Raw genomic sequence first — 21,827 nt, forward strand, 5'->3', positions numbered from 1 at the left:
ATTATGTCCTCTCCTATATTTGTTCAAATGTAGGCACTATGGCCTTTTTCAGGGGCCACTAGAGCTAAAATAGAAAGACCTTTAAAAAAATTCTTCTCAGGAACCGCTCAATTGATCTTCATCAAACTTGGTCTGAAGCATCGTACTTATAATTTTGTTTTTGTTGGGATTAAAGTCGCACCGACACAATTATAGGTCATATGGTGACTTTTCTAGCTTTGTTGATGGAGGAAGACCCCAGTTGCCCCTTCTTGCATTATTTCATCAAGAGCGGGCGGGTAGAACCACCGACCTTCCGTAAGCCTGCTGGATGGCTTCCGCACATGAAGAATTCAAAGCCCCGATTGAGGCTCTTATAATTATTATAAGGTCCACTCCAAATTTTATACGTTTTGGGGTACTGAAGTTAGAAATACCGTTAAATTACTTCTTCTCATGAACTGGCGGATTGATCTTCATCAAACATGATTGTAGCATCATTATACGGTCCTCTCCCAACTTTGTTCAAATGGGAACGATTGGTCCCATTTAGGGGTTATCAGAGCCAACGAAATAATTAGAAATGCCTTTAAATGCTTCCTTTTCATGAACCACTTGATTGATCTTCATCAAACTTAATGATTTGTAGCATCATTATAAGGTCCTTCACCAACATTGTTCAGTTGGCCCCTTTCAGAGGCTGCTAGAATTAAACATAGATATACCTTTAAATGACCACTTGATGTATCTTCATCAAACGTGGTTTAGAGATCAGTATAAGGTTCTTTCTCAAATTTCGATTGGGGGCACTTGACCCCTCTTAGGGGTCACTAGATCTACAAATATAAATACCTTCTTCTCATGAACTGCTTGGTGGATCTTAGCCTGTGGGATTATTAGAAGGTTCTCTCCTAAATTTATTCAAACGGAAGCAGTTTGCCTCTTCTAGGGTGCACTAGGGCATACTTATTAGATCCTTTATCATGTTTGTTCAGTTGGGGGCACTAACAATAACCCACTATTGCAAACTTCTTCTCAGAAACATGTTTGCACATATCGTAGTTAAATATATTTAGCGGTATTTCTCAAGATACAGCTTCAGAATGACGAAAATAATTTCTATCCGAAATACACATCACTGTTGCAAATATTGCATGTCATTCCATGCCTATAGCTTTACAAAAGCTATGTGATTGTATAAGTAATAAAATGATAAAGTAGTCCTTGTAAGCTATAAAAAGAAATCTCAATCTTTGCCTGTCTTGTAGATAGGCATTCTAAGTATATTTCAAACATGCTGCAATCTATGCTTATCCTCCATATTTTGTTGTGATCACACGCATGTAACTGCGCATTATAATGGTTAAAATAGAGTTAGAGTAATTCTCAATTAAATTACCTGGCTATAGAGTACTTATTTACAAAGTCTAAAGATGATCACGTCATGTTAGTATATGTGTATGCTTGTTCATAATGATTTTAAACATTAACGTGTTCTAAGTCCAGCAGATACAGTACTTTAATCGTTACTGTTACATTCGAACAAAGGACATAGAGCAAAGTATTACGCAGGATCTTTCTTTATGACGTCACAAATTACGTTTACTTGCTACAGAACAACAGGGCTCGACGAGACAAACAAATTAATGTAAAAATCTCCTTTTTTCAAAAAAATGGAGATGGAGCTCTATAAGAATCAGGCGACGAGTCATTTTGTTCAAGTTTGGTGAAGATCGGATGCGAAATGTTCGACTTAGAGTGAAGACAAGATTTGTGACAGACAGACTGACAGACACACACAGAGAGACAGGAGTAAATCAATATGTCTCCCACCACAGTGGTGTGGGAGACATAAGTACACAGTTATATATCATTATTTTCGTGTGTGTATGTGTATGTTCAAAGCATTAACAAAGACAAATCTTAAACAAAACCGAAATTAAACCACCAGTTAAAACTAAACTTAGATTGTGATATTGAAATAGAATATTATACTATCAGTTTGCAAAGTGTAAGTACATTTCAAGAGCTGCCACTGTATACTGATAAAAAACAAGGACAAATGTATTAGAGCCAACGATAAAACGAAATTAAAACTTTATAAACCACGTTATTCCAGGTATCTATAAATGCCCTTATTAATCATTTACGTCAATAATTTAGATACCAAAGTTTAAAACATAAACTGAATCAGTAAGATATCACAAGGTCATGAACATGGTTTACGTCTCTATGGAGTATTATAATGCGATCCTCTTTAACTATACTGTACAAAAAAAACCTACCGAGCCATTAGCTGTTTTGCGAATAATATGCAGGACTTCATACAAGAAGAACGAATATCTAATTACTGAAACAATTCTATATCAAATAAAGCAGACATTTAGATGAGTGTGTACGTTTATGTAAATAACATATCAAAAATTTAAAACTGTTAATATTAGCAAAGATATCATTATATTCATTTAACTACCACGCGCACTTTCTAAAACTACAAAGAAATATGCGTGATGTTATATTTTTAAGAATACAGAGCTGTATTTTTTAATTTGTAATAAGAAATGGTTAAACATATCACATGAAATATTTTATGATAGGTTACGACTTCGACGATATTTTATTATTTATCATTTTCTCCCCTTAAAATATTTACGCTAGTTTGTAAATTGTGGATATTTAAGTGTATCTTTGTGACTTTTCAAAGACGGATAAAAGCCTAAAAGCCCTGGAATAAGTGAAATTATGTATTAGCAAAATTTGACTGCTATCAATAACATACTGTTCTAAGAACATATTAAATTTCAAGAAAAATACTTTCAGTAATTTTTAGGCCATGGGCAAAATAAAAATGGCGTGTAAGCTGTTTTGCACTATCGCATGATCTCGATCAATGCGTATGTAAATACCATATATCACAAGGAGTGACAGCAAAGTCCTGTTTTTAATGTTTGTTAAAGGACGTTATTCATGTATTCAACTCAGTTTGACTATGGAAGTACCTGGTAAATCAGCGGATGGAGAAAAAGATTTATCTACTTGGCAAAAGGAGAAATTTTGTGAACCATGCAACAGTGAACATGCCAAGACACCTGCGAACGGTGTGTGCCACGAGTGTAGGGAATTTATGTGCAACTCTTGCTTTCGACATCATCTAAAAGCGAAGCAATGTAGAAATCATATCTTAGTTGATGAAAACATTTCTGAAGTTTTGTTGAGGAAAAGCGAAGAAATCGAGAAGTGCAAACGTCATGAGGATGAGACAGTAAAATATTACTGCCGTAAGCATGAATTTGTAGGATGTGGGGATTGTATGATACTCGAACACAGTGTTTGTAAACCCGAATTCATAAAGGACCTGTCTAAAGATTTCCAAGACAACGAAAACTTCAAAGAATTGGTAAGGAAAATTGAGAAATCGACATCTGCAAACAAAAACAATGAGAAGAATTAAAGAAAATAAGAGAGAAATCAGATTGATGTATGAAACTGCACTGAAAGAAATAGCTAAGTTCAGAACAGAAATTAACTTGTTTTTGGACAAGGCTGAAGATGATGTTAAAACTGAGGTAAATCGTTTAAAATCTGAAGATGAAGACCTTTTGATCAAGTTAGAAGAAGAATGCAAGCTTCTTTCAACAAAAACAGACGCAGTTAAACAAGCGATGAGCACAGAACTCTACCAAGGACAGTCGTTGTTTATTCGCTCTATTGAGTGCAAGCCTGATATTCTCGATACCGAACGTGCCATAGCCCAGCTGCAATCAAGAAACAGTATTAAGAAATTCAAGTTCGTACGTGACAAAAAGCTATCAAATATTGTTGCTACTAAAAGAAAGTTCGGAGATTTGGACATAAGCCAAAATGGACTGGTCATTAAAAAGGCAAAAGGTATACTTATATTATTAAAGATGCTTATTCTTAACTAAGCACAAAATATAATTCTGATTCAAAGCCTTCTCAAAGTTCCTTATGGGGTCAAGTTATTAGACACCTTAAGAACGGACGGCAGTATTAAACTGTTTAAAGGGCGTTGCAAAACTAGTACGTGCAAATTAAGTCATATATTGCTAAAATGTATTTCAACTTTCTTTCGTCTCTCATTCTACTAACATTTGGTCAAACTTGTTGATCGAAAACTGACTACATTACATTATCAAACTAATCAGCAGTAATGGTTGTTATCTCCCTTGCGGTGTTGTTATGTGGGCACTACATCTGGAATTTCACCTTTAATCTTTTTAACGTAATTACAGTTGATTGCAGTCTTTTAATCTAAACCAGACTGATAACAGAATCATTTTGCTGTAGGGATTATTTTACTGTTGTGTTTCAGATTCAGAACTGATGTCATATGCACGTGTACGTCCTTACGATAACTGCAAGCGTGGCAAAGCGGTAAATTACTGCACGATATTTTCTAATTACATTTTACTATAAATATATCATCATTCTGCATGCTATCTATTCACTTGTATAAGACTTTCTTAGTAACGAAATTACAATTCTCCTAATGTACGTCATCATTATCATCATCTTTGTCATTATCATCATCAGCGTCATCATCAACAACAACATTATCATCAGCAGCAGCAGCAACACTTTTATTATTATAATACATTTATTATTTTAGAATTATCACTGTTGGAAGCCTGGTACAGTGATAAATGTAAATAAAGACGGTGACGTCACGGTGGAATGGGATCATTCAGGGCAAATATTGGACGGTTTCAGATTTGGTTACTCAGACGAAGATAATGGTGTGGAACTTATATGAGCATTTTAGAATATGGCAATGCCACAATCAAGGAAGGTTTTAGTATTGAGGTCATTCAGGGCAGATATTGGGAGGTTTCAGATCTAGTGGTTCAGATGACTGTAATGGTGTATCACTAACATAAACTTTTTAGATCTTAGTTAAAAGAAAGTTGTACTTTGCAAAGCGCGATTACCAACACATTGTATCACTAAAACATTTTAAGCATGTTTTATACTAAAACATGTTAAGCATGTTTTATGTTTACTGCCTGAAGAGACAAAAATATCGAAAGTGACATCTTTGGGTTTTATAGTTACAGCTGAATAAAAGTTGATCTAAATGTTGATTATTATACAGGTTATAGAGTCGTCTGCCTATTAGGGAAATCAACAACCACTACTTTCCTGAACATCTTACCAAAACCGAACTATAGACACTAAATATCAAAATCATAGTCGCATTGTGGCGGATACAAATAGTCCTCAGACTTTTTGCTTTGTGGAGCTTTTTCGGCGACGCCGTCTAAATTCGTTTTCGTTTTCCTATGCCACGTGACTTCAGTTTGCCAATCAAACTACTTGATAACGCATTATAGATAATTTATCAAAACGGAAGATTTATGCAACACTCTGCCTGACTGGACGAGAGTGTCAATTTCTTTCACTCTGTTGACTGTGCTACGCTGAGTGAAATGTAGACAAAGCGTTTATCCTAAAAACGCTGCTCACAGTTTTACAGTCAACTTTGGCTCAGTAGATCTATATTTAGCAATAATATTGATTTATCTCAAAATAATAAGTAAGTTTAATAAATATGATAAAAACCTGTTCAAATACCAACATATATCAAATTAAAGAAAGAGCTGAATACGGTCTGCGTATCACATGAATAAGGGTGTGATAAGAGTCTTTTATGTAGAGAAGTGCTTTTTAAAAGATTTTCCTTGTTACAATTGTCGTCTGTATATGAAAAGGTTTCTTGCTTTTGTGACTTACTCAGTTTGCATATTAAAATGAGTACTTGTTTGCTTTGATATATTTGTTACAAATTATTTAACTGATTTGTTATATATGAATATTTTTTTTAGTATTGTATGCAAGTATTGAACTCAGTTGAAATCTGTTTCATTATATATATGCTATATAATGACTGAATCTCATTTTACACTGAAATGAAGGTACGTTGCATACAGTTTATCTATGTGATATAACTACGGTCAAACTTTGCTTATGCGGTCAAAATTTGCTTATGAAACTGAAATATTGAAATAATAACAATTGTAAGTTTTGCTTGAACTTCACTTTTTATAGGTGTGACGTCATTGTCCAAAGATTCACGAATAGCGAATATGCATTTGTTAAAGCGGGATCAGTTGGCCTATTTTAGAATAGTATTCAAATCAAACTTGATTTGTAGCATCTTTATTAGGCCCGCAGCCAACTTTGTCCAGCTGGGACATTTGACCCCTTTTAGGGGCTGCTAGAGCTAAAACTAGAAATGCCTTTATACAGCGTCTCATGAACAGCTTGGTGGATCTTTGTCATACTTGGTCTGGAGCATCATTATAAGGTCCTCTTCCAAATTTATTTATATAGGAACTTGGGCCCTATTAGGGACCACTATAGCTAAAAGTAGATATGCCTTTCTTCGCATTAACCACTAAAATGTAATGGATTTTTATCAAACTCGATGTGTAACAATATCGTAAGGTCTCCTGCTATTTTGTTACAAATGGGGATAGGGACCAATTTAGCTAAAAATATAAACACGTTTAATGACCTCTTCTCATGAACCGCTTTATGAATCTTCATCGAACTACTGCTGTAATTATTCGTCTAAGGATAAACGAAACAAAATTGCAACCCTACGTAACCTTTGCGAAAAATTAAAAGAGAACTATTTAAATTGTTAAAGTGCGGTGTTTAGTTTTGCAATTTGAAAAATGTTAGATGAAAGATGAATGTTAGATGAAAAATTTATAAACTTCTTTCCTTATTACAATTCGCCGACCATCATTTTTAAAGATATTTCTTGTTTCCTTCTTTTCTTTGCATTTGTTTCTGCTAAAATCACATGGCAGATTTATGCTTGACATGTAGGTTGCATTTTCATAATGAAATAACAATATACAGAATTTTTCATGGAAACTTAGATCATACACCACCACTACAATCTTGGATCTCATTTTTAACTGATATTACAGTGTGACTAAAAATATTTTTCTTGCATCAAACATGACCCCCACGATTGTTTTGATTTTTATTCAGCACTGATAATATTCTTCAAGTAAATGTATGTTGCTGGCTTTTAGAATGGGTCCTGATGTATGCCACTGTAATTGGAAATATGTCAATTTTATACAGAATAAAGAAGAACAGCTATTTAGTGTGTTTAACCTATAAGTTGACACTGGTAAAAATTGAAAACTGGCAAGATGAGAATGGCAATAAAATTTGATAGAGAATGACAAATTAATTGCTATTTGTTGAAAATGAGGATAAAGCTCAAGAATATCTCATTTCCACTGTTTGGGGTATTATTTTCATTAGCTGCATATTTATGCCTTAAGATTGGTAATGTCTGGCCATTAGAGGTAAAATGAACATAATTAAGATTTAAGTATGCAGATCAAAGTAGAAAATCACAAAACAGTGCAAAACAAAACTACAGTTAGGGTTACTGCTTGAAAATTATGTCGGGCAAAATCTGACGTGTTGTTAAATGCCATAAAACCTTAGAAACTGTTGATATCAAGCTGAAACCCTGTATCTTTTCATGCATTCGGGTTGTACATTTCAAACGAAAGTGGCCAAAGAGCTATAAAAATGAATAGATCGGCAACTTGAAAGGCATATAGGGCAAATCTCGCCAACATCCCGTGATAACTGAATGAGATCTCGTTTACCGGAAGTGGCGCTTTCTCCAGGCGCCATGTTGTTTGCGAAAGCAATTATTCATCGGTAAATTAATTATCACCGTATGACCACGCTTCTTTTGCTGGCAGGAAACGTGTACTTTGTGTCTTAAGACTATTTCACATTAAACTAAAGTTGTTATAGAAGCTTACATGTATTTCAAATGTAGTTTTAAAGGTACAAATTGTAACTCCATGCTCGTCAATGTTTGTTTTTACTAAGATAACGCCGATTAACGCTCTAACACGAGATCACGCGAGATTACAGCTAGTTGCCATTCTGTGTATTTTATACTTCTTTGAAGTGGCACAATGTCAGAGAAAAAAGTTTTTCTTATAGGCATACAGAAACATGGAAATCATACACCACCACTACAATATGGGGTCTCATTTATAGCTGATTTGCAGTTAGTGTGTTTGACTGAAAATATTTTTCTTGCATCAAAACATGACCCCTACATTTCTCTTGATTTTTATTCAACACTTTAAGTACTAGACATTTAAAATGGGTCCTAATGTGTGCTGCGGCCATTGGAAATGTGTCAGTTTTATATAGAATAAAGAAGAACAGCTATTTAGTGTGTTGTAAGCTATACCCGTTATAGAGTTACGCTATGTATACTCAGTATACGTATCGAATTTTATTTATAGTATGTATACAACAAACACATCCGTGTGTCATTGTGTACACTACGGTAGCGCTTTCATACTGTCGCACTGACTAGACAGACGGAATGTGTGACGTCACGCTCTATGTATAGAATGATCTGCGTGTTATATTTGTACATACACGATTAAAGTTTAAACGTCTTTTTACAAGGAAGCAAATGTGTGTGTGTAGTTTTGTATAAAAATTTAAGCTTTTAATTAAACAAAACAAAATGGAAGTCACTGGTAGAAAAGCTGATAAAGACGGATCTGTAGCTGTTGGGAAGAAAAGTGATAAACTGTGTGAATCATGCAAAGATGATGATATCACTACATATGCAGATGGACTATGTCGTGAGTGTAACGAATTTATGTGCAACACATGCTTTCGGCATCATCTGAGAGCGAGGCAGTGCAGGAAGCATGTGTTCGTTGACGCTGACCCTACCTTGTTACTGTTGAGAAAAGCTGACGAAAACACCAAAAAATGTAAACAACATTCGGATGAAACAATAAAATACTACTGCCGAAAGCATGACATGGTAGGGTGTGGTGATTGTATGATACGCGAGCATGGTGCTTGTAAGCCTGAATTTATTGAGGACTTATCAAAAGATTTCCAAGAGAACAAAGAATTCCAAACCTTAGTCAGAAATTTGGAGAAAATGACCTCTGCAAACCAAGACATCGGCAAGGCAATTGAACATAGTAAGAAAGAACTCGGAATAATGTGTGAAATGGCACTGAAAGAAATAAGCAAATTTAGAACAGACATTAATGTGTTTTTGGACAAGGTGGAAGCTGATGTTGTAAATGAGGTGAATCGCTTGAAGTCTGACAATGAAAATTTATTGAACAAGTTAGAGAAAGAATGCCAGCAGCTTTCATCGAATATTGATAAATTGAAACAAAAGATAGACGCAGAACTCTACCAAGGAAATTTGTTGTTTATCCACACAGTTGAGAGTAAGCCTGATATTCTCAACATTGAACACGGACTTGCACGATCACAATCTGAAAACCGTATGCTAAGCATTAAATTTATACCTGACAAGCAGCTGCTCAACAGCGTCGCTTCTGATAAAAGACTTGGCCATGTAGATGTTACAACTAACAAGGTCTATCAGACAGGTAGAACTGTACAAGTTTTTGAAAAGAAAAACAGTAACATATCATAACTATTATTTTGAATGAAGTCGAAGTAATCTTTTAGATTATACAAATCTTAATGGAAAGAATGACATAAAAATCAAGTCACTAATTTGGAAGTATGTTACTAAATATTTGAGACGATCCTAGTAATCTCTGAATATATTATTTAATGTATTATTATATTTAACAAATTTATTTAATTGTTTTATAAGTTCTTTTATAGCTTCCTAGTAAAAGTTCCAGCCTGTTAATTCTTTATTTGAGCCGTTTAATTTCCTCATATGGGCACTTTATATTAATTGCAAAAAGTATTTGACTTAGAGTCATAAAACATTAGGGGATTGTTATGTAGATTGTGAATTTGTGCGGACTGATATTTAAACATAATTGATTATTTTATTTCAGAAGGGATGTCAAGTGTCGTGTTTGTCGGGGCGCGTGTACGTCCCAGATCAGACTGTACACATGGAAAAAAGGTAAATTACTATAACACTTTCGTATACATAAGTTTCAATACATAGCTATCCCGTAAGTATTTGATAAAAGTACGAAGTATATGCTATACTGATTCTGTCATATTACCATGTAGAGTTAAAGGTTGCAACTCCGTTTAGTTACTTTATGTGTTATACATTATTCTCCGAAAATAAATATGTGATGGTCTATAGTGACAACTTGGGGAAGCTATAAGATTTTACTTCAGTACATTTGATTGCATTACATTGTTCACAATTGAATCAAACAATCCGTAGCAAGTTTCATCTCACTTAATTTATTGAGTTATTAACCTCTTCTGAAGTTCAGCTTCGACCCTTGTTACATTGTTCTTGTTCAAATATCTTGCAGTGTGACAAGAGAAACAATATGATACTATATTTTTTACTTTTGTCCACATTGGTGAAAGGCAAGTGATTCCAAGCCAATGGCTTTAACCACTCGGCCACGGAAACCCTAACTTTTTTTGTTTCAGTAGGATACTAAAATTATTTTCACCACCAGCATTCTATTATTGACATCATCATCATCACAATTATAAAGGAAGTCTCAGTGCAAGTCAATATATATGCTTCATTTACTTTTCCAGTTCCACCATTTCCAACCTGGCACTGTGGCCGATGTAGATGAAAAAGGAATCATCACGGTGAAATGGGATCGTTCTGGGAAGCAAACGCCTGGTTACAGACTAGGAAACTTTAAGTCAAAATCCACTTTTGATGTAGAACTTATTTAACAATTTATGCAGTATTTTCTGAGTAAACATATAGTTTTCGAAGTTTGAATGTTATTTTTGTAATCACAACGATTAATTAATCTGTAAAAAGATGCTGTGTGGTGAAAAATTGATTTAACTTTAAACTGCTTTAGAAACAGCTTTGTAGAAGTGTAATGAATGAATCATATTATTCAAACAATGGAAATAACCTTGAAGTTAGTGTGAAAGTGTTAAGATTCAATTAAAAACTTGTTCCGTACGTAAATTTAATGCAACCCAGACAAAGTAGTCTTTAACAAATAGTGAAAGTGGTATGACTTTTCAAGTAACTGGCTGGATGAATTGCATGAAAGGAATAATTGTATTCAAACCATGATAGACGATCAAGCGTACTAAAATGTTTTGGTCGGTCTGATATTAGGTAAAGCATATTATAAATAAAATATATTGATGACGTCACTGGCGATTGCATTCTTAAAATAGCCGTTAATAGGCCATATTCATGCCCTTTGTTGTAGCTGCACTTATTTTAATATGTAATTTGCCGTTTTGCACTAACAAGTGCAGTAGCTGTTCATTTTCCGTCTTTAATTCCATTAAGTCAGAGCAAAGCCCCGACCCAAAAAAGATGAAACAGAAGTTTCTTATAGCAAAACATGTATTTTTGTTTGTGAGGCTGACACATTTATTCCTGTAAGACTGTCTAACTCTCAAAGCATTTCATCATCCGCAAATATTGGAAAGTGTTAAGAAGAGACTTGTCGAGATGTTACACGTGCTTTGTAAAATTCATAACATGCAGAGCACAATACGTGTTTTCTGTACCAGTTTAATGAATACTGGAAACTTGGACAGCTTTGAATTAAATATCCCTATCGCTACCCCTTTGTTTAACTAAAACCTGTCTGTTTTGTATACATAGCACGCATTCATCCGTGTTCTACAACTGCTGAAAGGCTGGCTGATTCCATTCGAAATTTTGTTTGAATAATCTGGAAACAAAATTTGAAACACATTCGTGTGTTGCAAAATCATCAATAAAATATCTAATGATAATGCGCAGAAATGCTTACTCGTATATTATACACAGTGTAACGTGTGCAACTCCCAATTTCGAACAATTCACATGCCGGTTTTTTCCCACAATTTTATTGATATTCAGCTACAATTACATTATCAATAACTTTTTGATACTTAAATATAGATCTACTTTTATGTTTATTTTTGTTAGAAGTAATATCATAATTCTCTTGTTATCTGTATGGAGGTATTTCTTCACAAGAAAACGTATTTCGGTATTCATGTATTGGAAAGGTGTTTCAGGTTTATAGTGATTATGTAGTTTTGTAATTACAACTTAAAAATTAACTTTCATTCATTTTATACCTTAATATTTTTGTTATCAAATTGGACGTATTCTTTGGTCATTGTGTCACTGGAAGAATTTAGTTATTTGCATATTAGAAAGTTATTTCCAGTTTATAGAGATATTTAGCTTTGTCATCATATATCAATTTTTCATCATATATTAAAGTAATCTATTTCTACATTTTTGCAAAAGCTGTTTCACAAGAAAAATATAATATTCAAAAGTGTCAGCTTTATGGTATATGTTTCCTGATTTTATTGTTGTAATAGAACGCAAACTAGCAACATGAAAGCAGACTCGGTTTGAATGAGTCTGTTTATGAGAGGTAATGAAATATGCAACACCTCTCTCGTCCCCTAGCAACGGCTTATTATGGTAAATATGAACGACATCCATGTACTTCATGATCCCAAGGAACCAGAAAGTATTAATGCACTGAGCCAAGGCACGAGCAGATTTTTTACAGCCGCCTCACGGAGCATACTATGATGAATATCTTAAAACTAAGCAAAATTGTAATCATAATAGAAATATCCTAAAATATTTAACCAGTAATGGCATTTTCATAGCTCACTATGTAAAGTTTAAAATATACTGAACGACTGTCATTCAGTCAGTTGCCATAATTTCTTTGGATCTCGTTTTGAGTACACTAAGAAAAATTAACAATGTTTTACAGCTTGCTATGTAAAAAGATATGCAGCTGCTAATTACTTCACTGTAAAACTTTTTACTTTCTAAACCCGTTTTTAACACTCTGACATAAAATGAGAAGCACTAAGGTAGACATCATGGATCATTCGCTCAAACAGGTAACAATTTTGGAAGAAAATAATCCTGTGGTACTGCCAAATAATAAATTCATTCAGGGCTGTACATTTTCTTTTTTTTTTCATTTCACCGTACAGTGAAAATTAGCACTGCACCCTAGCGATCATGTATTTGGGCGAATAAATGTAGTTCGAACCATTTCCTTCAAGGATGGCCAAAGGATCATCTCTGTGAGTTTTGTCTTTTTGCAATTGGACAATATTTTAAATCTTTTACTGTACCCGCACATGGAATAGTAACCACATCCACTGTTTTTTTTTATATTTTATGACTTGGAATAATTTAAACACTTACTGAGCAAGACAGATAATGAGTGCAAATGAAACAAAACATAAACGCATACGTCTACCACCGAATCTCGTCATTGTGTCGTTTATGACATTCAGTTAAGATGTTTTCATGCTCCAGTTACTAAGATTTAGCTCAGAGCAAGTCTGAACATAGGAATGAAAGCGGATAACTCGGACAAGTTCTTACATATGAAAAGAATGTATCAATCTATGAAACATAGCTTCAACTAAATTAAATCAATAGATGACGCTCATTTTTAGTTATAATAATGATAATGATAATATCAATAACTAGATGTATGCCTATAGGACACAGGTGCCCCCAACTCCTGTCACTGTACCGTGGTTTCAACACTAGGTGAAATTTTATTTGTATTTTTCACTAAGTGGAGGAACTTAATTCTGCCTAAGCTGAGTGAAATTCCAAACAGAACACCAGCTGCATAAATTCGAATGCTATATAACAATCCCCTAATGTTTTATGACTCAGTTGAGGTCTTTTTGAGATACATGCGACACAAGCTTGTATCCCGTTTACGCATAATTTTGACAATTTGACAATCAAGAGCCATAACTCTGGTTTGACTGATAGAAGTCCAAAATTCCTGTGATGTTTCACGACCCTAGGTAAAAAAATTATTGAGGTATGTGCGATACAGCTTTAATGCCTTTTAATGCATATTTTTGACTTAATGAAGGGCCGTACCTCTCAAACTCAAACTAAACCCAAGGTGCACAACTTCACATGCTGAATAATGTGATGTTTCATAAAACTGGGCCAAGGGCCATAACTCTGGTCTGAATGCGTGATCTCCAAATTAAAACCCCTGGTTCACAACTTCCCGTGCTGAATAACAATCCTGGGCTGGGTCAAATACTATCTGAGATATGAACGACATAAATTCGGAAGAACGGACAGACGGACGCCCCCCTAAAACGATTGGGGCACAATAATTACACATTTATATAGCATTATTTTTGTGCCTAAACATGTTCCATGCACCAACAAAGACATGATCTAAAACAATGCAGACATTAAACAAACGGTTAAACCTAAACTTAGAATAGATTACTCTAGCGCTAGTACATTTTACTAGCTGCCACAGTATATAAATAAAAAAGTAGGGACTGAAGTATTAGAGCCAGCGGCAAAATGAAAGTAAAACTATGAATTACGACATTCTAGGAATAGAGAGATTTGGTATTTATAAATGATCTCGTTAAATCATTTAAGTCAATAGTTTAAACTACATTTGTAAAAAACAATATGAGTTAAATATCAAAGTTTAAAATATGAATTGAACCACAAGGTCATGAACATGGTTTACGTCTCAATGGAGTATTATAATGCGATCCTCATTAACTATACTGTAAAAATATATAACCAGTCATTAGCTTTTTTGCAAATAACATGCAGAACATTATACTACAAGGACGAATATCTAATTTCTTAAACTATTTTGATCAAATAAAGCAGACATTTAGATGAGTATGGATGTTTATGAGAATAGCATATCAAAAATTCAAAACTATTAAGCAAAGGTGTCATTGTTTCATTTTACTACCACGCGCACTTTCTAAAACGATGCAAAATTTGTGTGATGTAACATTTTTAAGAATACAGAGCTGTAAATGTTTTACTTATAATGGGAAATGGCTACATATTATATACATATGAAATTATGAAATATTTTTTATGATAGGTTATGACAACGAGGCTATTTTGTTTTATTATCATTTTCTCTTCTAATAATGTTTACGCTAGTTTGTAAATTCTGGACATTTAAGAGGATTTTTGTGACTTTTCAAAAATGGATGAAAGCCTAAAAGTCCTAAAATCAGTGAATTTATATTTTAGCAAAAGTTGACTTTGCTGAAATTGTAAAAGGTATAAACAATATATTTTGTACGAGTGTATCAAATTTCGAGAAAAAAAATTAGTAGTTTTTAGGACATGGGCAAAATAAAAATGGCTTGTTATCTGTTTCGCTCAGTAAAGTTTGCTCAACCGATTGTTCCCGAACAAAACGTTTGTAAATATCATATATTACACCGGGTGTCAATATATTCCTGTTCTCAATGTTTGTAAAAGGACGTTATTCATTTACATGAACTTCAACTCAGTTTGACAATGGAAGTACCTGGAAAAAGAGCTGACGAAGAAAAAGATTCATCTTCTTGGCAAACGGAGAAACTCTGTGAACCGTGCAACAGTGAACATGCCACGACTCGTGCGAACGGTGTATGCCAGGAGTGTAGGGAATTTATGTGCAACTCTTGCTTTCGACATCATCTAAAAGCGAAGCAATGTAGAAATCATGTTTTAGTTGATGAAAACATTTCTGAAGTTTTGTTGAAGAAAAGTGAAGAAATCATCGAGAAGTGCAAACGTCATGAGGATGAGACGGTAAAATACTACTGCCGTAAGCATGAATTTGTAGGATGTGGTGATTGTATGATACTCGAACACAGTGTTTGTAAACCGGAATTCATAAAGGACCTGTCTAAAGATTTCCAAGGCAACGAAGACTTCAAAGAATTGGTTAGAAAGCTTGAGAAATTGGCATCTGCAAACCAAGAAAAAGAAGAGAATAAAAGAAAATAAGAGAGAAATCAGATTGATGTACGAAACTGCACTGAAAGAAATAAATACGTTTAGAACAAGGCTGAAGATGATGTTAAGACTGAGGTTAATCGTTTAAAATCTGACGATGAAGACCTTTTGATCAAGTTAGAAGAATGCAAGCGTCTTTCAACAAAAATAGACGCAGTTAAACAAGCGATAAACACGGAAATGCACCAGGGACAGTCGTTGTTTATCAGCTCTGTTGAGTGCAAGCCTAATATTCTTGATATCGAACATGACATGGCCCAGCTGCGATCGAAAAACAGTATTAAGAATTTCACTTTCGTACGTGACAAAAAGCTGTTAACCTTTGTTGCTTCTAAAATAAAATTTGGAGATTTGGACATAAGAAAAAATGGAAAGATCATTTAAAAGCCAAACGGTACACTTTTACTTATACTATTAATATTAAAAATGCTAATTCTAAACTAGGCTTAAAATATAATTCTGATTCTTTCAAGGCCTTCTAAAAATTTCTTGATGGGCCCAGTGATTAAATGCTTTAAGAACGGAGGTGTTAAACTGTTTAAAGTGCGTAGAAAAAAAAACTAGTATGTGCAAATTAACTCATATATTGCCAAAATATATTTCAACTTTCTTTCGTCTCTCGTTGTCTAACTTCTTGAGATGATTTATATTCGAAATCTGATTAACATTAATAATGGTTACCTCCCTTGTAGAGTACTTCCTATGTGAATACTACATTTGGAATTTCAGCTTTATCTTTTTAATGGTATTGCATTATGGTTCTTTACAGACTTACTTTGAAAAGCATTCCCTTAATGGGGCATACCCTTTCTGATGTCAAACTAAAAAAAAACTATAAATAAATAAATAAATAATAGAATATTCGGAAGTATAATAACTGATCCGAAATGTTTAAGCTATACATTCCAGTCATTATCGATAAAATCAGCGTTTTGAAGTATGTTGCAGTGCCGTAAACTAGAATGTAGTATTAATGATTGGGTGAATTGTGATTTATTACAGAATGCCTCTTTACTGATCAGTTATGGTAAATTAAGGAATTTTTCGCCATATGTTGTTCTTTAAAATTTCACTTATATATCATTTTATGTTCATTGAATACATTATCTATGTTTCGAGAATATAATCTGCAAGATATTGGGTATGTCCCGTTAAGTGCTATGGTAACTCACCCGCCAAATGTCGACATCGCCAAAGAAGTAATGTGAAATCACAAGATGAATACAGTCTTTTTACCGAAACCAGACCGATAATAGTCAACAGAATCATTTCGTACTTGATTATTTTACTGTTCCGTTTCAGATTCAGAATTGATGTCATATGTACGTGTAAATCCTTCATGGAACTGCAAGTATGGCCACTCGGTAAAACACTACACGATATTATCTAATTATATATTACTATACTTAGACTAACAGTAATATATGACATAAAATAATTACAAATTTCTGCATGATATCTATTTGAGCCGTGCCATGGGAAAACCAACATAGTGGGTGTGCGACCAGCATGGATCCAGACCAGCCTGCGCATCCGCGCAGTCTGGTCAGGATCCATGCTGTTCGCTAACAGTTTCTCCAACTCCAATAGGCTTTAAAAGCGAACAGCATGGAGCCTGACCAGACTGCGCGGATGCGCAGGCTGGTCTGGATCCATGCTGGTCGCAAACCCACTATGTTGGTTTTCCCATGGCACGGCTCATTTAAAGGTATCAGCTGTATCAGACGTTTTTAATTACAATTCTCCTAATTTACAATCAGCAACAACATAATCATCATCATCATCATCACCATCAACATTATCATCATTACTTTTGTAATTACGATACCTTCATTATTTCAGTCTTATCACTGTTGGAAGCCTGGTACAGTGATAGCTGTAAATGGCAATGGTGATCTCACGGTAGAATGGGACCGTTCAGGACAGATACTTGGAGGTTTCAGATTTGGTTACTCAACCGAGGAAAATGGTGTCGAACTTATATGAACATTTTAAAATATGGAATTGAATTAATCAAAGAACAATTGTTATTGAAGAATTAATCTGTGGTATTTTAGAAGATAGTTATGTCACGGTGGAATGGAGTCATTCAGAGCAGATATTGGGAGGTTTCAGAGAATGTTACTAAGAAGAATAATAGCAGACTCGGTTTGGTGGAGTCTGTTCATGAGAGGTAACAAGGCAATTCATTGATGCAAGCATCAAAGACGCCGCCAAGTGTTGTGTCTGAAGTACATTTATTGCAATATGAGAAATCACCTAATCATTACTTTATTAGTCTGACTGGCTATAAGTTATCAACATTAGCACATAAAACAATATATGTTATAAACTGTTTAAAACATGAAGAACAAGCAAATTCGATGAATTGGAATCCCCCGCCGAAAGGGTCAGAGTTGAGGAACGGCAAAAAAATATATCCAGCAAAAAGTTAAGAATGTTACCAAGAAGCAAATAATTTCATTAGTCAAAATCAAATTAAAAGAAAATGAATGGTTTGTTTGGGTGGGGCTGGGGGGGGGGGTGAGGATACAACAGTTTACATGTTGATTATAAATATTGATAGAAAATGAAAAATGAAAAAAAAAAAAAAAAAAAAAAAAAAAAAAAAATGGTGTGGGGGTGGGGGGTGGGGTGGGGGGGGGGGGACCAAGGTAAGGTGGTGACCAGGTGTAGGTTCACAACATCACATGTTTATAATAAATGTTCATGGAAAAGAATGAAAGAAGTTTAATGAAATTCTTCCAATTGGTTGGTTTGTTATGTACAGATCTGTGGATTTTTAAACAATTAAAGGGCAATAACTATATGGAAAATTGACCAATCGAAACAAACCTTGAAGGGCATCGTCGCAGTATCTTTGTTCATGTCTGTTTCAAGTTTGATGAAATTCTACCTGCTAGTTACTGAGAAATGGCTGCAGACGGACATTTTTCATTAAATCAAAGGTAATAACTCTGACGGAAATTGACCTATCAAAAAAAAAACTTGACGGGCATCAGCACAGTATCTTGGTTCATGTCTATTTCAAATTTGATGAAATTCTACCTGTTAGTTACTGAGAAATAGCTGCAGACGTACATTTTTTATTAAATCAAGGGCAATAACTCTGAGGGAAATTGACCAATCAAAAAAAAAACTTGACGGGCATCATCGCAGTATGTTGGTTCATGTTTATTTCAAGTTTCATGAAATTCTACCAAGTAGTTACTGAGAAATGGCTGCGGACGGACGGACGGACGGACTGACGGACTGACGGACGGACTGACGGACGGACAACGCCATTTCAATACCCCCTCCCGATTTCATCGGCGGGGGATAATAAACATGATAGAAAAGTTTTACCATGCAATACAAATCCTCTACCTGCAATGACATTAACATTGCGAGTAGGTGGTCCCTTTATATACAAAATTAAAGTAATTATTTCACTAACTAAGGTCATCTCCTGTGAAAAGTTCTTATATGCAGGAGCGTGTGTTTGAAGTTCCACAGAAATGCAGTTTGTTGGGAAATGAGGAAATGTTGAAATTATTTCAAAGTTGTGGTTCACAGAAACCATTATTTTTATTATCATGTAATGTAATGAGTGTTTTCTATTTACTGATGAAGTTTTATGGACCTTAGTCATCTACATTATAGATTTCAGAATGCCGATTATACACAGCAATTTACTGTTCCCCTTGACAAAAACAATCAAAAAATTTGTCCAAGAAAAGAATGATATAACATAAATATTCTCTATATTGTCCCTATTCACAAAGCATGAATCTTTCTTATATACTTTTGAATATCATAGAATTCATTTTTTTTCGGACGAACGATAAACTTGAAGTCCTCGTTGAACTGTAAGGTTACTAGGAGTATGTCAGTGTCTAGTTCAAACCTTATATTACAAGAAATTTAGAAAGCATAATAACCCACTGCCAAAGTGTAGAAAATATTTCAATGAAAATGTTCTTTTTTTTTGTTTTTTTTTTTTTTTTGTCAGGACTGGACAAATACAAAAACTATCTATTAAATTAAAAACAAAAAAGCAAAAAGAAACAAAAGAAGCAAGTAACAAGATATAATAAAACCAGAGCAACTGACTAGTCATATAAGATCAATGAAAATATAAATTCAACAAGGAATTCTATTTTAAAGTCACTGATGCTTTGATAAGTTATGGTCCCATGGCTTTTGATATTTCGATCTAACCACATTTAAAGAAATATTAACTTGTCACTGACAAATTCAGCCAAGTGCTCTTTAGCCTATTGCACACCTTAGTTGACAGTGTATATCGGTAAACAATGAGTAGATCTATATGACACATAAGCAAAAAAAAAAAAAACAAAAAGAAAGAAAAATGAAAAAAAAAAAAAAAAAACCAAATAGAAATAGGAATTTGCAAAAGTGTGCGCATTCTGAAATTACATCACTGTACCTATCAACAAAGAAAATAAGACAAAAAGGTTAAAAATAAGTTAACAGCGGCACTTCCTTCGTTCATTTCAACATATCTATGCTTATTGATTCCTTTATTTACTTTGTAAATACGTTTTTTTCCAAGGAATTTTTATGCAGGCAATTGTAATTTTCCATATTTTTTTTTTTTAATATTCTCTTCGAAATTGTAAAATACACGAACGCTCCACACGCTTTCTGCGGTGTGTTCTATTTATAGAAAATGAGATAGGTAAGTAGGTCATGCTTAGAATAGAAACAGAAAACTTGACTTACAGAGTAACCTTCCTTATCAATAAATCGGATCAACATTTTTGACGAAATCGTAAATAAAAAAAATATGTTCTGCTCTACAAATAAGGAGAGGAAAGACAGATAGCATTGTTTTAAATCACATAATAAGATGCATTACATACATTTTTTATGTTTTCTTTTTGCCATTTTTTGTTTATTCACTAAAATGTATTGTGCAATATCGTTGATCCTTTTACAAACTATTCACTGTGTTCAGTTTATCACTCCGAAACTATTCATTACCATCTTTACAGGGTCCGAAATAAAAGTGTATCCCATATACTCGACACCGCCTTCAGGGCGTCGTCGAATGAAATGTGCAACACCACTCACGCCCCCTAGCACCGGCTTAAGCGGAACTCTATTACACTTATGTTGAATGGACTCCATGATCCCCAAGGTCTAGAAAATATAACAGCACTGAATCCAACACTTATATGAACATTTTAGCTCGATAACCATAAACTGTATCACTAAAACGTACCAAACAGTTCTTTTATGTTACTACCTGAAGCAAAAAAATATCGAAAGTGATCTCTTAGAGTTTCTTTATAAAGTAACAGCTAAATAAAACTATTACAGATTGATCTAAATGATGATTAGTATCCTTCTTTCTGTAGTATATTTTCTTATAACTCATAAATTCAAAGATATAAAACATGTACATAGTTATGTGTACAAAGTTCACTTCATACTAACTGAACTGAAGTTCAATGAAAATTGGAATCTCTGTATTTCAAAAATGTTTTACTCTTTCTTATAACAGAGTTTTAAGGTACACTAATAGTGGCTTCTGTCAAAACTTACCTGCTTGAGTGCGTGTTATAAATGAAATAATTCTATTATGTAAAATCAAGTCTAATATGTATGCTTCTGTTAAAATACGCTTACGCTTAAGTGACGTCAAGTTAATGGGCGATGACCTCAATGTTTTTGTTGCGATAAAAGACAATGCCCTGCTTTATGTTATCTTCTGTTTTAGATTAGGGGCATATTAGAATCAAGATATTGTTTAGCAAAATTGTGCTTTACTTAAATCAATAGACTCAAAATCGGTCGCCCTCGTGAAATTATTCCGAGGACGTATTTATTGTATATCAATAACGATAAAGCACGATTTTTTCATTCATTATTTCTAAAATAAAATATGACACTGAAGTTCTTTGGTATGTCTGTGCAACTGTTACCTTACATTTCGAAGTCTTATACATGTAATAACGTAACAATAACGTAATTTCGCAAATATCTTAGAAGTTACAGAGTAGATTCTACTCACCGAAAATAGCATAGGTTTAGAAATATATGTCAATCAAATATC

The 21,827-nt window shown here is 34.0% G+C and overlaps 2 protein-coding genes and 1 long non-coding RNA gene across 3 annotated transcripts; all 3 read left to right on the plus strand.

Annotated features, from left to right (window-relative positions):
* Positions 1-2,649: 2,649 nt before the first annotated feature.
* LOC123532008 (uncharacterized) lies at positions 2,650-5,994 on the plus strand. Its single transcript, XM_045313342.2, has 3 exons — positions 2,650-3,867; positions 4,313-4,374; positions 4,610-5,994. The coding sequence occupies exons 1-3, from the start codon at positions 3,417-3,419 to the stop codon at positions 4,751-4,753; spliced, it is 657 nt and encodes a 218-aa protein (XP_045169277.2). The 5' UTR covers positions 2,650-3,416; the 3' UTR covers positions 4,754-5,994.
* Positions 5,995-8,397: 2,403 nt separating this feature from the next.
* On the plus strand, positions 8,398-11,121 carry LOC123532061 (transcription intermediary factor 1-alpha-like). The gene is made up of 3 exons (XM_045313409.2): positions 8,398-9,428; positions 9,855-9,925; positions 10,534-11,121. Exons 1-3 carry the CDS (start codon positions 8,531-8,533, stop codon positions 10,678-10,680), a joined length of 1,116 nt encoding a protein of 371 aa, XP_045169344.2. The 5' UTR covers positions 8,398-8,530; the 3' UTR covers positions 10,681-11,121.
* Positions 11,122-14,091: 2,970 nt separating this feature from the next.
* Positions 14,092-18,238, plus strand: LOC123532178 (uncharacterized). The gene is made up of 3 exons (XR_006682596.2): positions 14,092-16,160; positions 17,069-17,130; positions 17,609-18,238. It is a non-coding gene; the product is annotated as an uncharacterized LOC123532178 (long non-coding RNA).
* Positions 18,239-21,827: the final 3,589 nt, after the last annotated feature.

The sequence above is a fragment of the Mercenaria mercenaria genome, chromosome 11, assembly GCF_021730395.1.
Source record: "Mercenaria mercenaria strain notata chromosome 11, MADL_Memer_1, whole genome shotgun sequence".
NCBI classification, from domain to species: Eukaryota; Metazoa; Mollusca; class Bivalvia; order Venerida; family Veneridae; genus Mercenaria; species Mercenaria mercenaria.